At 31.4% G+C, this 18,351-nt stretch overlaps 2 protein-coding genes and 1 pseudogene across 3 annotated transcripts; 2 read left to right on the plus strand and 1 right to left on the minus strand.

Moving 5' to 3' along the window:
• Window positions 1-1,261: 1,261 nt before the first annotated feature.
• On the plus strand, window positions 1,262-2,481 carry LOC112766625 (basic blue protein). The gene is made up of 2 exons (XM_025812521.3): window positions 1,262-1,580; window positions 1,680-2,481. Exons 1-2 carry the CDS (start codon window positions 1,394-1,396, stop codon window positions 1,877-1,879), a joined length of 387 nt encoding a protein of 128 aa, XP_025668306.1. The 5' UTR covers window positions 1,262-1,393; the 3' UTR covers window positions 1,880-2,481.
• A 4,332-nt stretch (window positions 2,482-6,813) lies between these two features.
• On the minus strand, window positions 6,814-8,577 carry LOC112763836 (mitochondrial metalloendopeptidase OMA1-like; annotated as a pseudogene).
• Window positions 8,578-9,917: 1,340 nt separating this feature from the next.
• Window positions 9,918-15,230, plus strand: LOC112764531 (uncharacterized). 2 transcript variants are annotated; one of them, XM_025810187.2, is made up of 3 exons: window positions 9,918-10,364; window positions 11,864-13,853; window positions 14,985-15,230. In XM_025810187.2, the coding sequence occupies exon 2, from the start codon at window positions 12,126-12,128 to the stop codon at window positions 13,737-13,739; it is 1,614 nt and encodes a 537-aa protein (XP_025665972.1). In that variant the 5' UTR covers window positions 9,918-10,364; window positions 11,864-12,125; the 3' UTR covers window positions 13,740-13,853; window positions 14,985-15,230. The 2 variants fall into 2 exon arrangements, with proteins under 2 accessions (XP_025665972.1, XP_025665973.1); XM_025810188.2 differs by having other exon boundaries at window positions 9,929-10,364; window positions 11,864-14,001.
• The last annotated feature ends 3,121 nt before the right edge of the window (window positions 15,231-18,351 follow it).

Raw genomic sequence — 18,351 nt, forward strand, 5'->3', positions numbered from 1 at the left:
CATTGGGCTTTAATTTGAGGTAAATTTTAAAGTCTAATACATTAATATCTAAATTATCTAAAAGATAATTAAGTTGGATTCGTCTAGTAGTTAGTTTATTAGTCAATTTAAATAAGTGTTAAAAATTCAAATTCTGTCTCATACATGCAGAAACCCATTAACCAGCGACAAACTCTTAAGTAGAACTCCGATCCGCAACGGATTAATCCTTAACTTGTCGAATTAAGAAATATCGTAAAAATAAAAAAATTATCTAAAAAATAAGAGAAGTTAAGGTGAATCTTATTTTTTTACTTTTATGTTAAATCGTTAAAAAATTAAACATCATAAAAACACACTAATTTGTTGTGAGATGATGTTTGAGTTTTGAAAACTATGAATAAAATATTCGATAGAACTCTCATAAACGGATATATCTAAGAGTTTTCTAAAATATTTATGATTTGTCCTAATTTATTATCTTATATGTGTTTATTAGATAAAATCTAGGGTTAACTTAGAATCTCAGTAAGTGGGGTCATTTAAGGTTTAACAAACATATGAAGTTTTGCATTCAATAGGCAAGTACAGGATAATAAATAGGACAATTTTGAATATCTCACCTTGGATGGACTTTTTCTAGATAGGTCCATCAAATACTTTATCTAACTTCTAATAATGGTTAATGCCAAGAGCTCCTCAAGATAAATTTTGGATTTACCTTCAAGAATGTCTTAAGCAATAATGCACTAAAAATATATTTTGTTTTCTAACCATTTTTGATAATATTTTTCTCTTTACAATGGTCTTAACAAGTATCTTTTTAACTAGATTAATATTTTTGTAGTTTTTAACATCTTAACTTTTTTAATCAAATTTATTTATGAAATGTACTTTATCTGAATCATAGTCTAAATTTTGTTAGTAATTAACAAAAAATTTAATTTTAATGTACTATCAATATAAAATAATTTTACACGTGTATCTAATTATGTAATATCACATCGATAAAAATAACTACTTTTTATATTAATAGTCTAAATAGTCATTCAAAAGAACGGATGCGATTTAACGATTATGTAAAATGCTTTACACTTTCATGACATCAAAATTAAATTCATTAAAAAAAATTATTAAAAGTGGCGGTTATAATGTAGTATATTATCTAGTAGTTAATTAAGGAATTATTAAAATAAAGTTAAGTCACTAACAATAAGTCTCTGCTTTTATTTATTTTGTCCTTACATTCCATCTTTTATATGCATCATGAGTCAACCACCCTTATAAAAAGACCAAAGGGAAACTAAGCTTTTCAACCTTACAAAAACACACACAGAATCTTTCACCTTCAATCTGCTACTTATATTGTTAATTATAGCCAAGATCTGCATCACTTTGGAGAGTACATACAAAAATGTCTAAGGGAAGAGGCAGTGCATCTTTACTTATGGTTATGGCCACCTTGATCTCTCTTATGTGTCTGCTGTTTCTAGTGAAACCTTCAAATGCAGCCACTTACACTGTTGGAGGACCTGGTGGATGGTCCTTCAACACAAATTCTTGGCCCAAAGGAAAAACCTTTAAAGCTGGTGACGTGCTAGGTAACTTTAATTAGCTTCCTTTTTATTATGTGTTACTCATAATTTTTAGTATAGTCTTAGATCAAATACATATTTACTGAGATTATGTTAATGTTGCAGTTTTCAACTATGATTCAAGCACACACAACGTGGTTGCTGTGGATAGAAGTGGATACAGCAGTTGCAGGACCCCAAGAGGTGCTAAAGTGTTCAGATCAGGGAAGGACCAAATCAAGATCGCAAGAGGTGCAAATTACTTCATATGTAACGTCCCTGGTCACTGTGAATCTGGCATGAAAATTGCCGTCAATGCAGCTTGAATGGGATGGCCACTAGTAGCATGAGTACAAGTGATGTTAATTAATTAATGTATGCTTATTAGGGTCATCATTGCATGTTGATAATAAATTCAGAGATGCCAAAATCCGATCAGAATTTATTATTTTTGACCAATAATTAGCTCATATAAAAGTGTGAACTAGAAGTTATATGTAGTTATTTTTATGTGAAATTAATAATTAAAAATTATTATACAATAATTTGATTTTGTTAAATTATTTAATAATTTTTAATTATTAATTTTATGTAAAAATAAATGCATATAAATATTAAGTTTTTTTTATTAATTAAAAATTAGTGAAGTTGGCCTGTTAGATTTGTATTTGTGTGGAGTGAGATATGTGTGATAAGAAAAGAAGCAGGGATGGTCCATTAGTCACGGGCTGTTCTTGGACTATATGGTATGAATTTTATGATTTTATCTTAGGTGGCTACTCCAATGAAGATTTAATGATTGTCATCATGTGAAGATATATCATTTTGACCATTGGATGATAGATTGTAGGACTTGATTTTATTTGAAGTAAAAGTGTTACCTTTATTTAAAGTGTTGCAAAATAAATAAGTTACACTTTTTAAACAAGGATCATCATGAGAAGATGTTTTTGGCATCTTCATGGGAGTAGCTGCCTTTATCTTATCTGTGCACATTGTGATCTGTGAAATTATGGAAGTCTGTTGCCAACTTTCTAGTTCTGTGTATCTCTCTCACTTCTATGTTTGTTACTTTTTGGCCTCATCGCAATTATACGTGAGTATCAATTAGGATAGCTACATTATTTTATTTTATTTATAATATCCAAATTTCCAGATTCAACATAACGGTATGAACCATCCAAACTAGACTAATATCTATATTCTAGTATAACAAGAAGCAAAATTACAAAAAAAATATAATATATTATATTTTCTCATCTCAACATGCCAATACCTCATTTGTTATTGGTTAAAACTCTATTTAAAAATTTATTGTTGATTAATAAATTAGTGTATAAAAAATTCTATGTAGCCATCAGTTTTTTTTATAATTTTAGCTATTATTTGACCATCATAAATACTAAATTATCATTTACGTGTGTAAATTTTAAAAAATATAGATGCAAATTGTATTAATTTATGTATACAAACTCTTATAAATGTAAGTATAAATTATATATTTTTTGTGTGCAAATACTTTTAAATATGAGTACAAATTATTGCTATCAAGTGTTTGCACAAAATTATTTGTGCAAACTCTGCAAAATATGGATGCAACTTATATTAATTTATGTGTGTAAATTTTAGTAAATATGGGTGCAATTTGTATTAATTCTTGTGTGCAAATACCTGTAAATATGGCTACAGGAGCGGAGCTTAGTTGAGACGATGGGCCATAGCTCCCAAATTTTTTATAAAAAAATTAGTAGTAAGTTTTCAAAAAATAAAAGAATAGTTCAGTTGGCTCAAGAATTTTACTATGACTTAAAATATCCAGCTTTGATCTTCATCTCTTACTTTTATTGCACAATAGTTTTAGTATTTAAACATTAAAAACATGTTGAATTTGGACCGAATTGGGTGGATCTATGTTAGCTTTTACAACACATTAAAATTAAAAAATAAAAAATTAGGTATTTTTTATTTATTTAATTTAATTTTTTATATGATAAAAATATTAGAATATTCACTAAGTATTGATATTATTGTATTTGTATAAATTGATAAAAAAATTCAATAAATATTATAAATTGCTAAAAAATTTACTTCTGATTTAATTATTGAAGATTTTAAGCCACTAAAGACTCGAAGAGTACCATTATAAATTTCGAACCCATTATAAATTATTTTATATTTTTTATCTTAATATTTATAAATATTATTATTAAATTTTTATATTAAATTTTTGTCCTCCAAAATTTTATTTCAAGCTTCGCTAGTAGATAACCCTCAATCCTAAGTACCTTAAATAGATTGGATAATTCTCAATAATAAGTACAACACACACCCATATATTCCTCATATATTTATCAATTTTTTTATAAGAGTTGAGCCCAAGATCTTTGAGATAGAAAAGGGACGGAATACCGTGTGAGCTAAAATTCATTGGCTTTCTGTCTTAATATTTTAATTTAGTAAGTTGGATCATTGGCGCAGGGTATATAAAATTATCTTATTATCGGGCCCAAAAGACCCAAATTACTACCTTATTTATTGAAGCATGACTAGGAATAATGTGGTGACCCAAAAAAAAAAAAAAACCAAAGGGAAAGATTCCTTCACCATTTTTTTTAAAATTATTTATTTATGAGTTTTATTAACAACAAGTAGAACACTTTTTAAAAATATTAAATTGAAAGAAATTTTATATATTATTTTAAATTTATTTGTTTTTCTTCTCTTAATTAATACTTTTTAACTAAATTATTTGTCCGGAAAATATGAGTCCGAATACAAAGATTTGAGTTCAAATTAGATACAAAGGAATTTGCCAAAAAGAATAATGAACATATGTATTTGATTATAGATTTGTTGCATTTTTTAAGCACTTATTATGACCATTTAGTAACTTTCTTTTTCTGCTAATCTTACAAAGAAAGACTACTAGATTTAGGGTTTTTTTGCAAGGAGTATTAATTGAAGTTACTATAACCAATTTAATAATAGATTGAATATTGAATATTGAATAAATTTTATTTATAATTTATAAGTTTGGGAGTTGAAAACATAACTTAATTCCAGTTAAATTATTCATACATTATTAATTTGACATAAAATCATTAATAAGAATTTGATTTTGATATATTATTGACATAAAATAATTTTATACGTGTATTTAATTACGTAACGTCAATAAATATATTTAATAACCAATATATCCAAATTAAATAACCATAAATCATGTCATTTATATTTAATTTATTTAACTTATTTAAAAAAATTATTTTTTAATTTATTTGTCCTAAATTAAATATTGAAAATATGAATACAAATATAAATGATTAAAAAAAACTAGTGGGTCGAATAATTTCCGAGGAAAAAGAACCAACCTATGGACGAGATGTAGCAAGTAGCAACGAATGTGAATGAGAGACCGAGTTTTGATGTTGAAATGGATGGAAACTCATGGGCCAATATGGGCTTAACACGTGTACATGTATTTTTCGTTCTGGATAGACGTGTACATGCTTCTAATATTACATATTTTCATTGATAATTTTTTTATTCACTTTGTCTATTAATGTTTGTGGATAATCAACTTATCAACATTTAACATCAATTGGGCTTGCACTACTCTTTCAGTGCAATAATGGATATGGATTAAGAGTCATTGTGATTGTAATTTGTTAATTTGTTTTTATACTGAAGATGGGATTTATAAAAGCTCGTCACATATAATACCAAAAAACAGTTCGTCATATAAAACAATTAAAAAAAAAAAAGAGGTTCTCTCTCGTGGGGTCATTACATGTTAACATTACCGTCATCACGTTCCGTGACTTCCGTCCAATACTCTTTGGGCTATTTTTTTTTTTTATGGCGTTGATTGGAGAGAATGATGGATATATTGGTTGGAAAGTAAGTTCTACAAAAAAAAAAAAAAATCTACAAAAATGTTGGATGGAGAAGTATTTAATTTGTATGTTCTAAAATTTTTAAATTCTTCGGATTGGAATCAGCTAGTTTGATTTAAACATTAAAAAAAATTTAAAATTTAATTTATACAAATTGTTTTTTTTAAATCTTATTATTTATTTTTTGCGCTAAGTCAGACGGTATAATTGTAGAGTTATTTAATATATTATATTAACAAATTTTGATATTATTAATCTATTAGTATTATTATGATTAATTAAGAATTTTAAAAAATAAATTTAACTAAAATAAATTTCAAAAATAAATTTAAAGAATAAACGATTTTTCAGAATTTAACTTGACCATTTATTTCTCCACCATTTCACCCACCTGTGGGGCTTTAAGGCTCTACGTTGAGCTCTGTTTCCGGTCAATAGACGAATTTTTTTCTCCGTAAATTGACTAGTTTCTTATGAAAAATGTTATTTACCATATGACATAATATTAGATATTGCAGACGACAAACTAATAGGTCAATATATATTTTATCGGTTCTACTAAAAACATCAACAAAAGTGAAGCCAACTCAAATGAATTAGTTAAAAAATAGATTCGTTAAATATAAAAAAAAAATTATTATTCTAATTTTTTGAATTTCAAAATTAGTATAAAAAAATTAATTTAAAGAATTTATATTGTGACTAATTTTAATAACTAATTTTAGTGTGCAAATAATATTTTTGAGAATTATAGTATACTATTTTCAAAGATTCTTAAGTAGATTAAAAGATATTTTATATTTTGAAATAACTTCTAATTTTACACTTTTGTCAAATTTTTTATGGTCAAAATAGTTTAGTTCCAAAATTACCCCGCATAATCCCACCATCATCCTCTTCACATTCTTTTTCTGTTTCTCATCCACCTCCTTTATCAACATCAATACCATCATCTCCATTCTCCATCTATTGAGGCTGAACCCATCAGAATCCTTTCTCCTTTTTTTTTTACCGGTTGTGAAAGTCTTTTCTCCTAATCCTTTACCCTCATCAACACCCCCCCCCCAAAAAAAACCCAAAAAAAAAAAAACAGTTTCATATAATCCTTTGTAAGCATGATTTTCACTCAAAGAACCTGGCTCAATAACAATATCAACCTTGCATGCATAGTCATAAACTTGAGGTTCAATTGACTAAACAGCTTTTCACTATATCAAGGCAGCACCACCTTTTCTCCATCTCTCAACAGTGTAACGCAATCAAAAGCCTTCCAACCTAATCCATCACGAGCAAACTCCTAAAAAATACATTGAACAATACTTTTTTAACCTTTTATATGAGCATAGTAGCAACCATACACTTGATTTGGTTGTTGCAATAACATGTATTGAGCAATGAAAAAATAGTCACTTCTACCTTAGAAATACCTTTGAGATGTTACATCAGATGATCTAATCATTAATTTTCTTTTGAAGCGCTGTACAATTAACACTTTACATAACAAACATCTATCTATGAAACTAAATTGTTCAAAATTTCATCATACAGAAAATTCCCTAGCTTTTCTTTTGGCCAAAACAGAATTCTTTTAAGTTTCATCTACAGGTTCTTTGTTGATTCTGGTGTGGCAATATAAGTTCTGCTAAAGAAATCCTTCAATACTTCTTCCAGACCTAGCATTCTTGTATATAGTGGATGCTTCTTCCATTATTTTGGCCTGGGAGAGCAACCTTGCTCTCTTTCTTCCTGATGGATGAGTGGAGAAATAATCCATAAGTGCCGAGTCACCGTTGACTTCTCCCAGTTTCTGATACACTGTGGGCGCCACCTGTGGATCATATCCGGCGGAATCAAGAGCAGGCCAATGTAATCAGCTTCCATTTCCATCCTGAAAACAGGATTTAGTTATGAAAAATTGAAGGAAGAAAAAGTTTCCACAATATCTACCAAGAGAAACAAGTACAAGCAGCAGGTAGATGATTATTTAAGTATAATCCGATATTTAAAACAACATTGACATGCTGATAGATGGCACACAATAATGTCTCAAGGGTACTACAATTGAGGATGTCTTGAGAAAAGACATGTCAAAATTTGATTACTGTATCACAAGACCAGTTTCAAATGAATTATTAAATCCCATCTCGCTCAGAAATTTTATTCAGAAAAGATATCAACTATCAATCTATCATTCACTTAATTGAAATTATGGTAAAGCATATGGTAAATGAAATGGAGTTCTTATCCACGACAGCATTCTACACTATTTTGACAGTGATGGCAAACATGATGTTAAGTAAAATGCAACAAGTGTAATCAAAGAACCACCCGCTGAAATTGACTTATTAGAAAGACATGGACCAAGTTATACCGTCGATAGAATGGTAGCCTCAAGAAAAAAGAAGCTATTCTTCGTCAAACCTTCAGCGATGTGTCTGGCCACAGCATGCCCAACCTAATTAAGAAGAAAACACAGACAAATCAGCACAGAGATCTTTCAGACGAATTAATAAACCCTAAACCCTAAACTGAAAAAACAAAGCACAATTATACCTCATGTCCAATTATAGTGGCAATCTCAGCGTCACTTTTAAAATGCTCTAACAATCCGTTGTATACAACAATCTTACCACCAGGTAGCAAAATGGCATTGACAACCGAATCATTGACAACAAGCACCTCCCAATTCAATCCATCGAGATGAGAGGTAGCTGGCCCTTCCTTTCTACTTTGCTGAACCCAACTGTCATCAAGGATTTCATCTTCCTTGTGCCAACCACTCTCTGCCTTACAATAAGCACTAGCATTAGTCAACGATTTCAAAGTCTCCTCAGTATCCCCTTCAAACCCTGTGACATAACCAACATCACTCCAAACTTGTTCCTTGCTCAACCCTCTCTGCAAGGTATCAATGATTTCCATTGATATCATCCTTATCCTCACACTCCCTTGAAACTCGCCTTCTGTTTCTCGAATTCAGCCTCCCCAAGTTGCCTCACCATGGCTTTAGATAACAAAATCCAGTGGCTTCTCTTGGTATATGGAACTGTCTCTAAATTCCCAAAATACATAGTTATGAATATAGCTGACCCAACCAACACAACAATGAATACATGTCTAGCATTCATCATATATAGGTAGTGTAAGATAGTTTTATATGTGCATTCAAATTAAATTTTGAGTGTAAATGAGTTATAGTTCAAATGAGATAATTTTTTCATACTGACTGCAGGTTTAAGTTTTCTTATTTTTAGTAAAAAAATAAAAAATAAACTCTAAATAATAAATGTATAAGAAAATTTTATTTTTTTCTTTTTAGATATGCTAAAATGATACTTTCATCTCTTTTATTTGTAAAAAATACATTTTTTATAATTTTTAAAAAATCTAAAATCCTTAATTTATTTTAAATTTTTTGTATTAACTAATGTTAGCTTTATTCATTTTTCGAAAAAAAAAAGTATTTTTTATAAAAATACCCTATTAGCAAAAATTTTATTCTTTTGTCATTAAATTTTGCTTACTAAAATATTTTTTTAATATTTTTTTATTGATTAAATTATATTTTTATCAAAATAATTTTAAAAAAATTTAACAATTAAATTATTTTTTTAAAATACTCTTCAATAATTTTTTAATTATTAAATTGTAATTTATCAAAATTTTTGTTAATAATTATTTTTATATTTTATTATTAATTTTTTTATATTAATATATATTATTTTAACATTAAATATAAAAAATCTTACTACTGTTAATATATATATATATATATATATATATATATATATATATATATATCGGAAAATAATCTTACCATATTTTTTTTTAGTTAATGTTAAAATAATATATATTGATATCGGAAAATTAATAGTAAAATATAATTATAATTGTTAACGAAAATATTGGTAAAATTATAATTTAATAATTAAAAAATTATTGAACGATATCTTTGAAAAGATAAATTAATTATTTATTTTTTTAAATATTTTGATAAAAATATAATTTATTAAAAGGTAGGGTTGGAAGTGAGTCAAGTTAGTCATGAAGTTTTGGTGACCAAATTTGAGCTTAAGAAATAGGCTCCATTATTAATAAGTTGAGCCGTGAATCAAGTTCAATTTTTTTGAGTCGAGTTTGAATTTAGTCTAATTCAGCTCACTACTTAAAGGGTATATGTTAAGATAATAAATTAAATTTAAAAAAATAAAGAATTTCAGTTTTTAATGGATTTATTTTTAAATAAAAATATTTAAAATATTCTATTAATAGCATGATTTCTGAAAATTGGAATGAACAGCCATTAGACCGGTCCAATTATGAACCGATAACATTAACAATCCGGTTAGACATGTAAAATTGGTGATTAGAAAATCGTTGAAGAACCGCTAAACCGGTATCCGGTCGGACCGAACCGAGACCCGGCCGGTTTACCCAAAAGCCAAGCTACTACTTCCTTTCTTTCCCCCTTTCTCTCTTTCTCCCTTTCCTTCTTTCATAATCACAAAAATCACAAAAACTAAGCCTACACCACCGCCGCAAGGAGTGGCATATTGCCGCCGTCCGTCCGTCTATCTAGCTTCCGTCGTGCTCCAAGCCTTCAACCCCTGTTCGCTGTCACCGATTGCAGCTGCTTCCTTGAGCTCGGCGTCCGTCGTCTTTGTCTGCTCAGCCGCGCTTCCGCCGCCGTTTCTTCGCCGTTCACGTTCCCCTCTTCGCTCAGCCGCCGTATTCCTTCGCGTTCTTCGCCGTTCACGTTCGCTCGGCGTTCACCGTTCGCGTTCACTCGCCGTTCACCGTTCACCGTTCGAGTTCGCATTCGCGTTCGTCTGGAAGCCACGTTGCTCTGCTTCAAACTCTGTGACCAACCCGCGCGCTCTACCTAGCCGTCGAACTGCTCTCTTTTGTCGCCGCCGTGAGTTCCCTAAACCCGCCACCAATACTCTGCTTCAAACTCTGCAACTTCTGATTTCTATTACAAATTTACAATAAGTAACTATTTGATTTGGTAGTGGTTTGGATTTTTTTCATAGATTATACAATTGTTATGTTCTCTTCTCTATCACATTGATATTAAGCTTTGAGTTCTCTTATTTCGTTTTAATTTTACCGCATTCAACATGTTTGATGAAATGCTTTAACCATATTTCTGGTTGGTTTTATAATTTCTAGCTTTTAGAAACTTGGTAAGTTGATTGCATGTGAAATTAAGAATAGTTGGATCTTAGTAATTAGGAAATTTTAGCTGCACAAATAGCGTCTTTGCAGAAAACATATTAGCATAATGATTCCACTTGCACACTGGTAAATTTTAACTGTTATTGTGAACTTGTTAATTTGCTAATTGTTCTTGTGTTGTTGTTCTGTTATCTTTAATTTTTTTTTTCATTTTGTTGTGATTTTCTGTTCTTGGTTTAAGCTGTGATTGAAGGTTCTTTGGTTTGGGTATTCTTCACTTTCCTGGAAGCTTAGCTTTTATTCTTTGAGCATACACGTATCAAATTATTGTTTTCAGCAATGGTGATTTTGAGATATTTTTTTTGGTTGCTTTGTTTTAAATGTTCCTATTGGTGTTGTTGTGTTGTTGCTGTGATTTAAATGAAAGATTCTTTCTTCTTTTTTCAAATGCCCAGTCAGTGCTTGGTTGATTAGTTTTGCTCACTGATTGTATTTAATGATAAATTTTAAATTGATAACTCTATTACTGCTTTACTGTCTGTTTCTGTAGTTAAATTTTATTAAAGTTTCTTGAATTTGCACTGCCTATGCTACTGATTCACTGTTCCTTCATTGCTTTTTTTTTTTGTTGTTAATCATTGTGATGAGCTTTGTTAAAATTGGGTTGAAAACTGTTAATCTTCTTCAGTTTTCATTGTTCTAACTTCTGTTCTTATTAAAAAATTTGCAATTTGTGATCTTTTGATTTATTATATGCTTCATGTTTTCATTGTTCTGTTCTTATGAAGAAAAAATTTGCAATTAGTGATTGTATGATTCATGTTTTGATTGTTCTGTTATATAAAAAAGATTCTGTTTTCATTGTTTTGTTCATTGTTTGGTTGCACTGTCCCTGCTCTCGATCTCCGCCAACTCACTGCCCCTCTTCCGTGTTGGATTCTTTTTGTTTCAGGCTCTGTTGTGTGTTTGTTGTGCAACACTATCATTTTTTGTTTTACTTTTTGACTCAGCTACATTAAGACAATATTCTCTATTTTTAACTTGTGCATTGTAATTCAATTCAGCTATTTTTAATGGAAGTATAATTATGTTAACTGTCAACAAATTTGCAGCAAGTTTTTGCATATTTTGATGATTAATTACATTTAGTTGGTGATATTTTATATAGGGTTTTAAATTTGAAAGATATTTTAGGATGTTTATTTATAATTTATTTATTATTTTATTATGGAACAGTTTTTTCGGTTAAACTACGGTTAGATCGGTTGGACCAGTGAACCAGTGACTAGAGTGGTTTGATGACTGATCCGGTTTTCATTGGTCTCCACCAAACCCAACCTTCACTCACGGCAACAACTTCACCTGCGGAGCCGGACAGCGTTCATGCTTTAACTACTACCTCTCTCTCGCCGCCTCTGCTGTTGAAAATAACTTAGAATGAGCCATAAATTGCAGGTTATGAATATGTAACTAGGAAAAGGAGTTGCCAATTGCAGGCATGTCCCGTTCCACACACATCCTCCATCACTCCCACCCCTTCTTCACCTCTGCCGCAACCTCTGCCGCCATCACTGCTGCCGCCTCTCCTGCACCCACCACCCTCACCTCCTTCACCGTCATGCCCCCAGTGCACCCCTGGCCCCGCCGCCTCACTCCTAAAACCCTTGCCTCCCTTATTTCCCGCCAACACGACCCAAATCTCTCCCTCCAAATCTTCCACTACGCCCTAACCCACCACCCCAATAGCAACAACAACCACCTCGCCCACCACCCTATTCCCTTCAACGCCATCATTCTCAAGCTCTCTCGTGCCCGCAACTTCCCCCAAATCGATGCCATCCTTCGTGATTCCCGTATCACCGACGAACAACCGCTTATAACGGTTATTCGCGGGTACGGCCTTGCTGGCCGCCCAAAATTGGCACTCAGGACCTTCACAAGGATCGAATCTTTTGGGATTCAACCCTCCACGAAGGCCCTGAACACCACGCTTAATGCCCTGGTTCAGTGCAAGCACTATGATTTAGCACATTTTGTTTTTAAGAATTGTATGGCCAAATTTAGGGTTGTGCCCAATGTGGTTAGTTGCAATATTTTGCTGAAGGCTCTTTGTAAAGGGAACAACGTAGATGCAGCGGTGAGGGTTTTGGATGAGATGCCTGCAATAGGTGTGGTGCCCAATGTGGTGAGTTACACTACTGTTTTAGGTGGGTATGCTTTGAGGGGTGACATGAGGGGTGCAAAGAGGGTTTTTATGGAGATTTTGGGGAAAGGGTGGATACCTGATGCAACTACTTACACTGTCTTGGTGAGTGGGTTTTGTAGGCAAGGGATGTTTGTTGATGCAATTAAGGTGATGGATGAGATGGAGGAGAATGGGCTTGAGCCTAACGAGGTTACTTATAGTGTTATGATTGAGGCGTATTGTAAGGGGAAGAAGTCCGGGGAGGCACTTAATGTGCTCGACGATATGCTTGGGAAGAATCATGTGCCGAGTTCGGCGCTGTGTTGTAGGGTTGTTGATATGTTGTGCGAGGAAGGGAAGGTTGAGAACGCTTGTGAGGTTTGGAGGAAGCTCTTGAGGATGAATTGCAGCCGCAATGATGCTGTCACGGGTACTCTTGTTCATTGGCTATGTAAGAAGGGGAAGGTGATTGAAGCAAGGAAGGCGCTTGATGAATTTGGGGGTGGTGCGGTTCCAAGTCTATTGACATATAACACATTGTTTGCCGGAATGTGCGAGAGAGGGGAGCTCTGTGAGGCTGCTAGGTTGTGGGATGATATGGTGGAGAAGGGTTGCGTACCTAATGCATTTACTTATAATATGTTGATTGAAGGATTTTGTAAGGTTGGTAACGTGAAGGAGGGAATAAGGATTCTAGAGGAGATGTTTGAAAGTGGATGTTTGCCTGACAAATCAACATACACGATATTGATTGATGGGCTTTCTTGTGCAAGAGGGATGGTGGAAGAAATTAATAAGGTTGTTGCATTGGCCGTATCCGCTGGAGTTGATGATGACATGTGGGATATCTTCCTGAAATCTGTTGCAAATAATTTAAATTTGAATGCAGCTGAATTTGATAGGATATTGTTAGAGAGTGTCTCATGAGGTGCAATGAAAAACATGTTAAAGAAATTGCTGTTTAACCATGTTAGTGTAAACACATCAAGGTGCACTTTTCCCTCGGATCTTTCAACCGGAAACAGTTTATCCATTGTGAAGGTATGCTTCTACGTTGTATACTATCCAGTTAGTGAACTTGGAAATGTTAACCAATTGACAGGGGACCATTTCTTGGTGTATTTTGTCTAAAATCGGATTTGGTTCCGTCTTAGCAGCAGATTCATCTTGTTCTGCAAATTTATAGAAGGTTGGTTATCAAAATATGGTGAAGTTAGTGAGCAAGTAGCCAACATGATTTGGTATTATAGTTTAGGTAGCTGCTTCTCAGTGTTTCTAATTATGGTATGAGCATCTTCTCAGTGTTTCTAATATGAAGTTTGATGTTTAATTTTTGAAGTAGATTCTAAACCCATGAATTGGCTAACTTTCGTTACTATTAAACTTCTCTGATCCAGTTGATAGTAATTTTAGGGATGAAATCATTGAGATAGGCATTGGACTAGCTTCACTCATTCCCAATTTTGATAGAAGGTCTATTATATATTTTGTTTGGGACAAACTGCACAGAATCTGTTCTATGAACTTCAATTCCAAGAAAATATGATAAGGAACCAAGATCCTTTAATGTGAAGATTTTGTGCAATGGATGAATCATTAGAGTCATTTGTGTAGAGTAATTTTCTGTAATAATAATGTCATATACATAACAAGGTATATATAAAATAGAATTGGATGGATCTTGTTATATATAAAATAGAATTGGCTGGATAATGCATCGCTTTATTTTTTATTTTAATTTTTTTCCTGGATGAAAAATAGAGACATTCATTGAATACATTGCTTGTGAAATAATAACTTGCCTTCTACTTGTTAGAATATGTTGTTTTTACATCCAATGATGCTTGTTTTGGTGGACTGTTAGAGCTGTTAATGAATTTAAAATCTGTTGATTATATGGCAGTTAGTGAGTATTAAATGATGCAAATAAACTAGCTAGTTGTACTGTTATGAGCTGCTGTGGTTTTGTTCTGCATATATATGGCTGCATATAATTAAAAATGCTAATTTTTCATAAGCTGCTTATGAGCTGTTGTGGTTTTGTTGCTGGAAACAAAACTTTTGGTGTTTTGTTCATGAATTAAAAATGCTAATTTCTTATTGTTTTGTTTATAATCTATAATCTATATTATATTTATAATCTATATTGATTTTCTTGTTTTATTTTTGTAGAAATTGCACCAACCGGAGAAGATGAGGATGAGTCTGGTGTGGATTCAGATTAAGCATGGTGGTTGACTGGCTGTTTGGTTTTTATTTGTTTTAAAGTGACTGTTGCGGTTTAAAGTGTGTTTATTTTTGTTGTTTTGCTAGACATTTTTAATTGCCTTTGTTTTATATTTAATTAAGTTGAATTTGTATTGGATTTGGATGTGATATACTCTTGTTATTCTAGTTTATTGAAGGTTTTAAACTTCATTTTATGATATTTTAAATTCTGTTTATTAGGTATAAAAAAACCGACCGAACCAAACTGCTGTTGGTTCGGTTTGGTTCGGTTCGGTTGTCCAGAAAACAGCCAACCGAATGGTTAGTATCAACGTACAACCGATCAGGTCGGTTCGGTTGGTTTTCGGTCCAAAATCGAACCAAACCGAACCGATGACACCCCTACTTATAAGGGGTTTCTTTTTCTTTTTGAGTGTCGAATACTGGGAATTCCTGGAACAAAAGAAAATGATTCTTAATACACTTGGATGGCATGGACAAGGTATTCTTTCGGTTCTTCCACTTGGTGCTAGAATGTGTTAGCTATATTTTGCTGTGAGGTTGCAACTTGCAAGGTTGTTTGGAGAAATTTGTTAGGATCATTTGTAAGTATTGGGATGTCCTTCTAGATCCCTATGTTGAATTTCATTCTTGTAATTTATTTGGGAGATTTTAGGAGATGAAAGGAGTATAGGGTGCTATGAAGCTATGCCTCTTTGCCACAATGAAGGTGCATTTGATTGGTTTTCTATGCTTATTTATAGAATTTTGCACTTAGTTCATAAAAAAAGTTTTCTGATCATATTATTAGAGTGGTTGAGTTGTTCTTAGCTTTCGGCTAATTTTTATTTTTTGGGACATTTGGGCTTCTGTATTTTAAAAAGTTTTCTCCCTTTTTTTGTTGTAATCCTTCAACTAAAACACTCTTCTTCTTGCTTAATCTGTATATTACAATTTCTTTTTTACCATAAAATAAGAAAGAGACACGAGAAGTATTAGTAATGTGAAACTTTAGTGAAGACATTCTATTGTTTGGTTCTATTTCTATGAATCTATACCATGTGTATAACTGTATTCGCAATTCTGCATGCTTCATTTTTAGTTGTCACAATTCATGTGCAATTGTGCATCATAGAGGATCGTTAATAAAGCTTATATATATACACACCAAATGATGGAGATAGACGATTTAAATAAGAGAAAATGATTGAAAATGTGAAAATAAGATCAGGTATAATTTGATCACAAATTTAAAATCTTTATAGACAGGACCAAAATATATATATATATATATATATATATAGCAGATAAATGTCAAGAATACTTAATTTTTTTTTATTGTAGATGTATTAAAACATCACATTACAGTTTGATAAAATCACAGCTATTTCATCTTATTTGAGTAGAAATATGGTATGATTTTCTAATCACATCATTGCAATTTTCACCTCTTCTTTATTTATTTTTTACTCTGGACCTCTCTTCTCGGTCAAGGTCTATTGGTAATATTTTTTGCCAAAGCCTAGGTGCACTCTTATATGGGCATATGGATTTTTCTTACACATTTCCACGGTCCACTACTTGTTGCGCAAATTGCTTGTGTTCATGTTTTCCATTGCTACCCCATTTTAACTACCAAAAAAAAAAAAAAAAAAAAACTGTTTCCCATTGCTACATGTGCTTCTCATACACTCTTCCATTGTGAATTATGCTCGTAAGAGTAATTACTCAAATCAGTCCTTAAGAGTTTTGAAATCAGACATTTTAGTCGCTTAAATTTTAAAATATATAAAACAATTTTTAATATTTACTTCCGTTAAACAATACAATCTCCTTTCGTTAGGGTGACGGCTAGGATTGGAAGTGAGTCAAGCTAGCTCATGAGCCAACTCGAACTCGACTCATTAATAGCTTGATAAATTGAACTTGTGAGCTGATGAGCCGAGTTTAAGCTTAAAATTGAGTTTATAAATTAAATGAACTGAGCTTGAGCTTGGATAAGCTCATCTCATTAACTCGTGAGTTAGCTCGATTATATATATATATATATATATATATATATATATATATATATATATATATATATATATATATATATATATATATATGATCTTAATTATTTGAAATTTTATATTTATTTTCGTATATATTTTGATGTAGGATATAAATAAAAAATTTATAATTTATTGATAGATAAACAATATATAAAATTGATCTTTTTAAATATTTTTAAAATATATGTTGTAATTTATTGATATAAAATTATAAATTATATTCCTATTATTTGAACCAGCTCGTGAGATTTTGGTGAGCCGAGTTTGAGTTTAAGAAATATGCTCGATTGTTAATGAGTCGAATCGTAAGCCAAGCTTAATTTTCATGAGTCGAGTTTAAACTTGGTCTAACTTGACTCACGTCTAGGGGTGGCAAGTGGGGAAGCCCGCTCCGCCCCACCTAGTAAAGCGGTCCTAAAATCTCACCCCGCACTGCCTAACTGCCGAGTGGCGGGCTCTCCTATTTTTTTTTTTACTATTAACTATTAAATAATATATATAATTTTACAATTATTTTAATAAATTTATAATTTTTAAAGTATAAAAAGATTATAATTTTTATATTCACAAACATTAAAGTGTTTGTAATTATAAATATCTAATAAACATAATTATAAACTAAGTTTTCATCCAAAACATAATTATAAATATTGTCTGCAAAGTAAAATAAACATAATCCAAAACATAATTATAAATATTGTCTCCAAAACAAAATGAACATAATTCAAAACACTTAATTTTCATCTTCATTCTCTAGTAAGTTGGGTGGGAGAAAGTTAGATTTTGACCCAAAAATTGTAAAAATACTCCCTTACCAAAAAAACACTAAACCCGAAGAAGAAGCCCACCCTGCCCTGCCAAAGCCCACGGTTTAAGCGGTGCGGGTTAGGTGAGATTTTGCTATTTGGCGGTCCCCATTTTCCATCCCAACCCACCTTTTTTGGCGGGTTATGTGGGCCGACCCTACTCACGTCTAGTCTTAGCTGATGTGGAATGTTAACTCGCACACGTGACTGTTAAGTATTTACGTATGTATTCTGGACAAATCAGTCCCCATAATGAAGTACAAAACAGTCTCGAAAAATTAAAAAAAATCTTAAAATAATCCCTGAAAATTTTCAAAAATTTTCAAAATAATCTCTTTAAATATTTTTAATTTTTGTCAAAAATCATCGTCTTATAATATTTTTGTTAATAAAAATATAAAATATTATTTAAAATATACAATAAATAAAGAATACAAAAATTAATAAAATATATACTAAAATATAATTTTA

This window comes from Arachis hypogaea, chromosome 17, assembly GCF_003086295.3.
Source record: "Arachis hypogaea cultivar Tifrunner chromosome 17, arahy.Tifrunner.gnm2.J5K5, whole genome shotgun sequence".
Taxonomy (NCBI): domain Eukaryota; kingdom Viridiplantae; phylum Streptophyta; class Magnoliopsida; order Fabales; family Fabaceae; genus Arachis; species Arachis hypogaea.

Coding starts and splice junctions, on each gene's coding strand:
- LOC112766625 (XM_025812521.3), top strand. CDS start 1,394: ATGTCTAAGGGAAGAGGCAGTGCATCTTTACTTATGGTTATGGCCACC. Junction 1,581..1,679: donor TAAAGCTGGTGACGTGCTAG/GTAACTTTAATT, acceptor TTAATGTTGCAG/TTTTCAACTATGATTCAAGC.
- LOC112764531 (XM_025810187.2), top strand. CDS start 12,126: ATGTCCCGTTCCACACACATCCTCCATCACTCCCACCCCTTCTTCACC.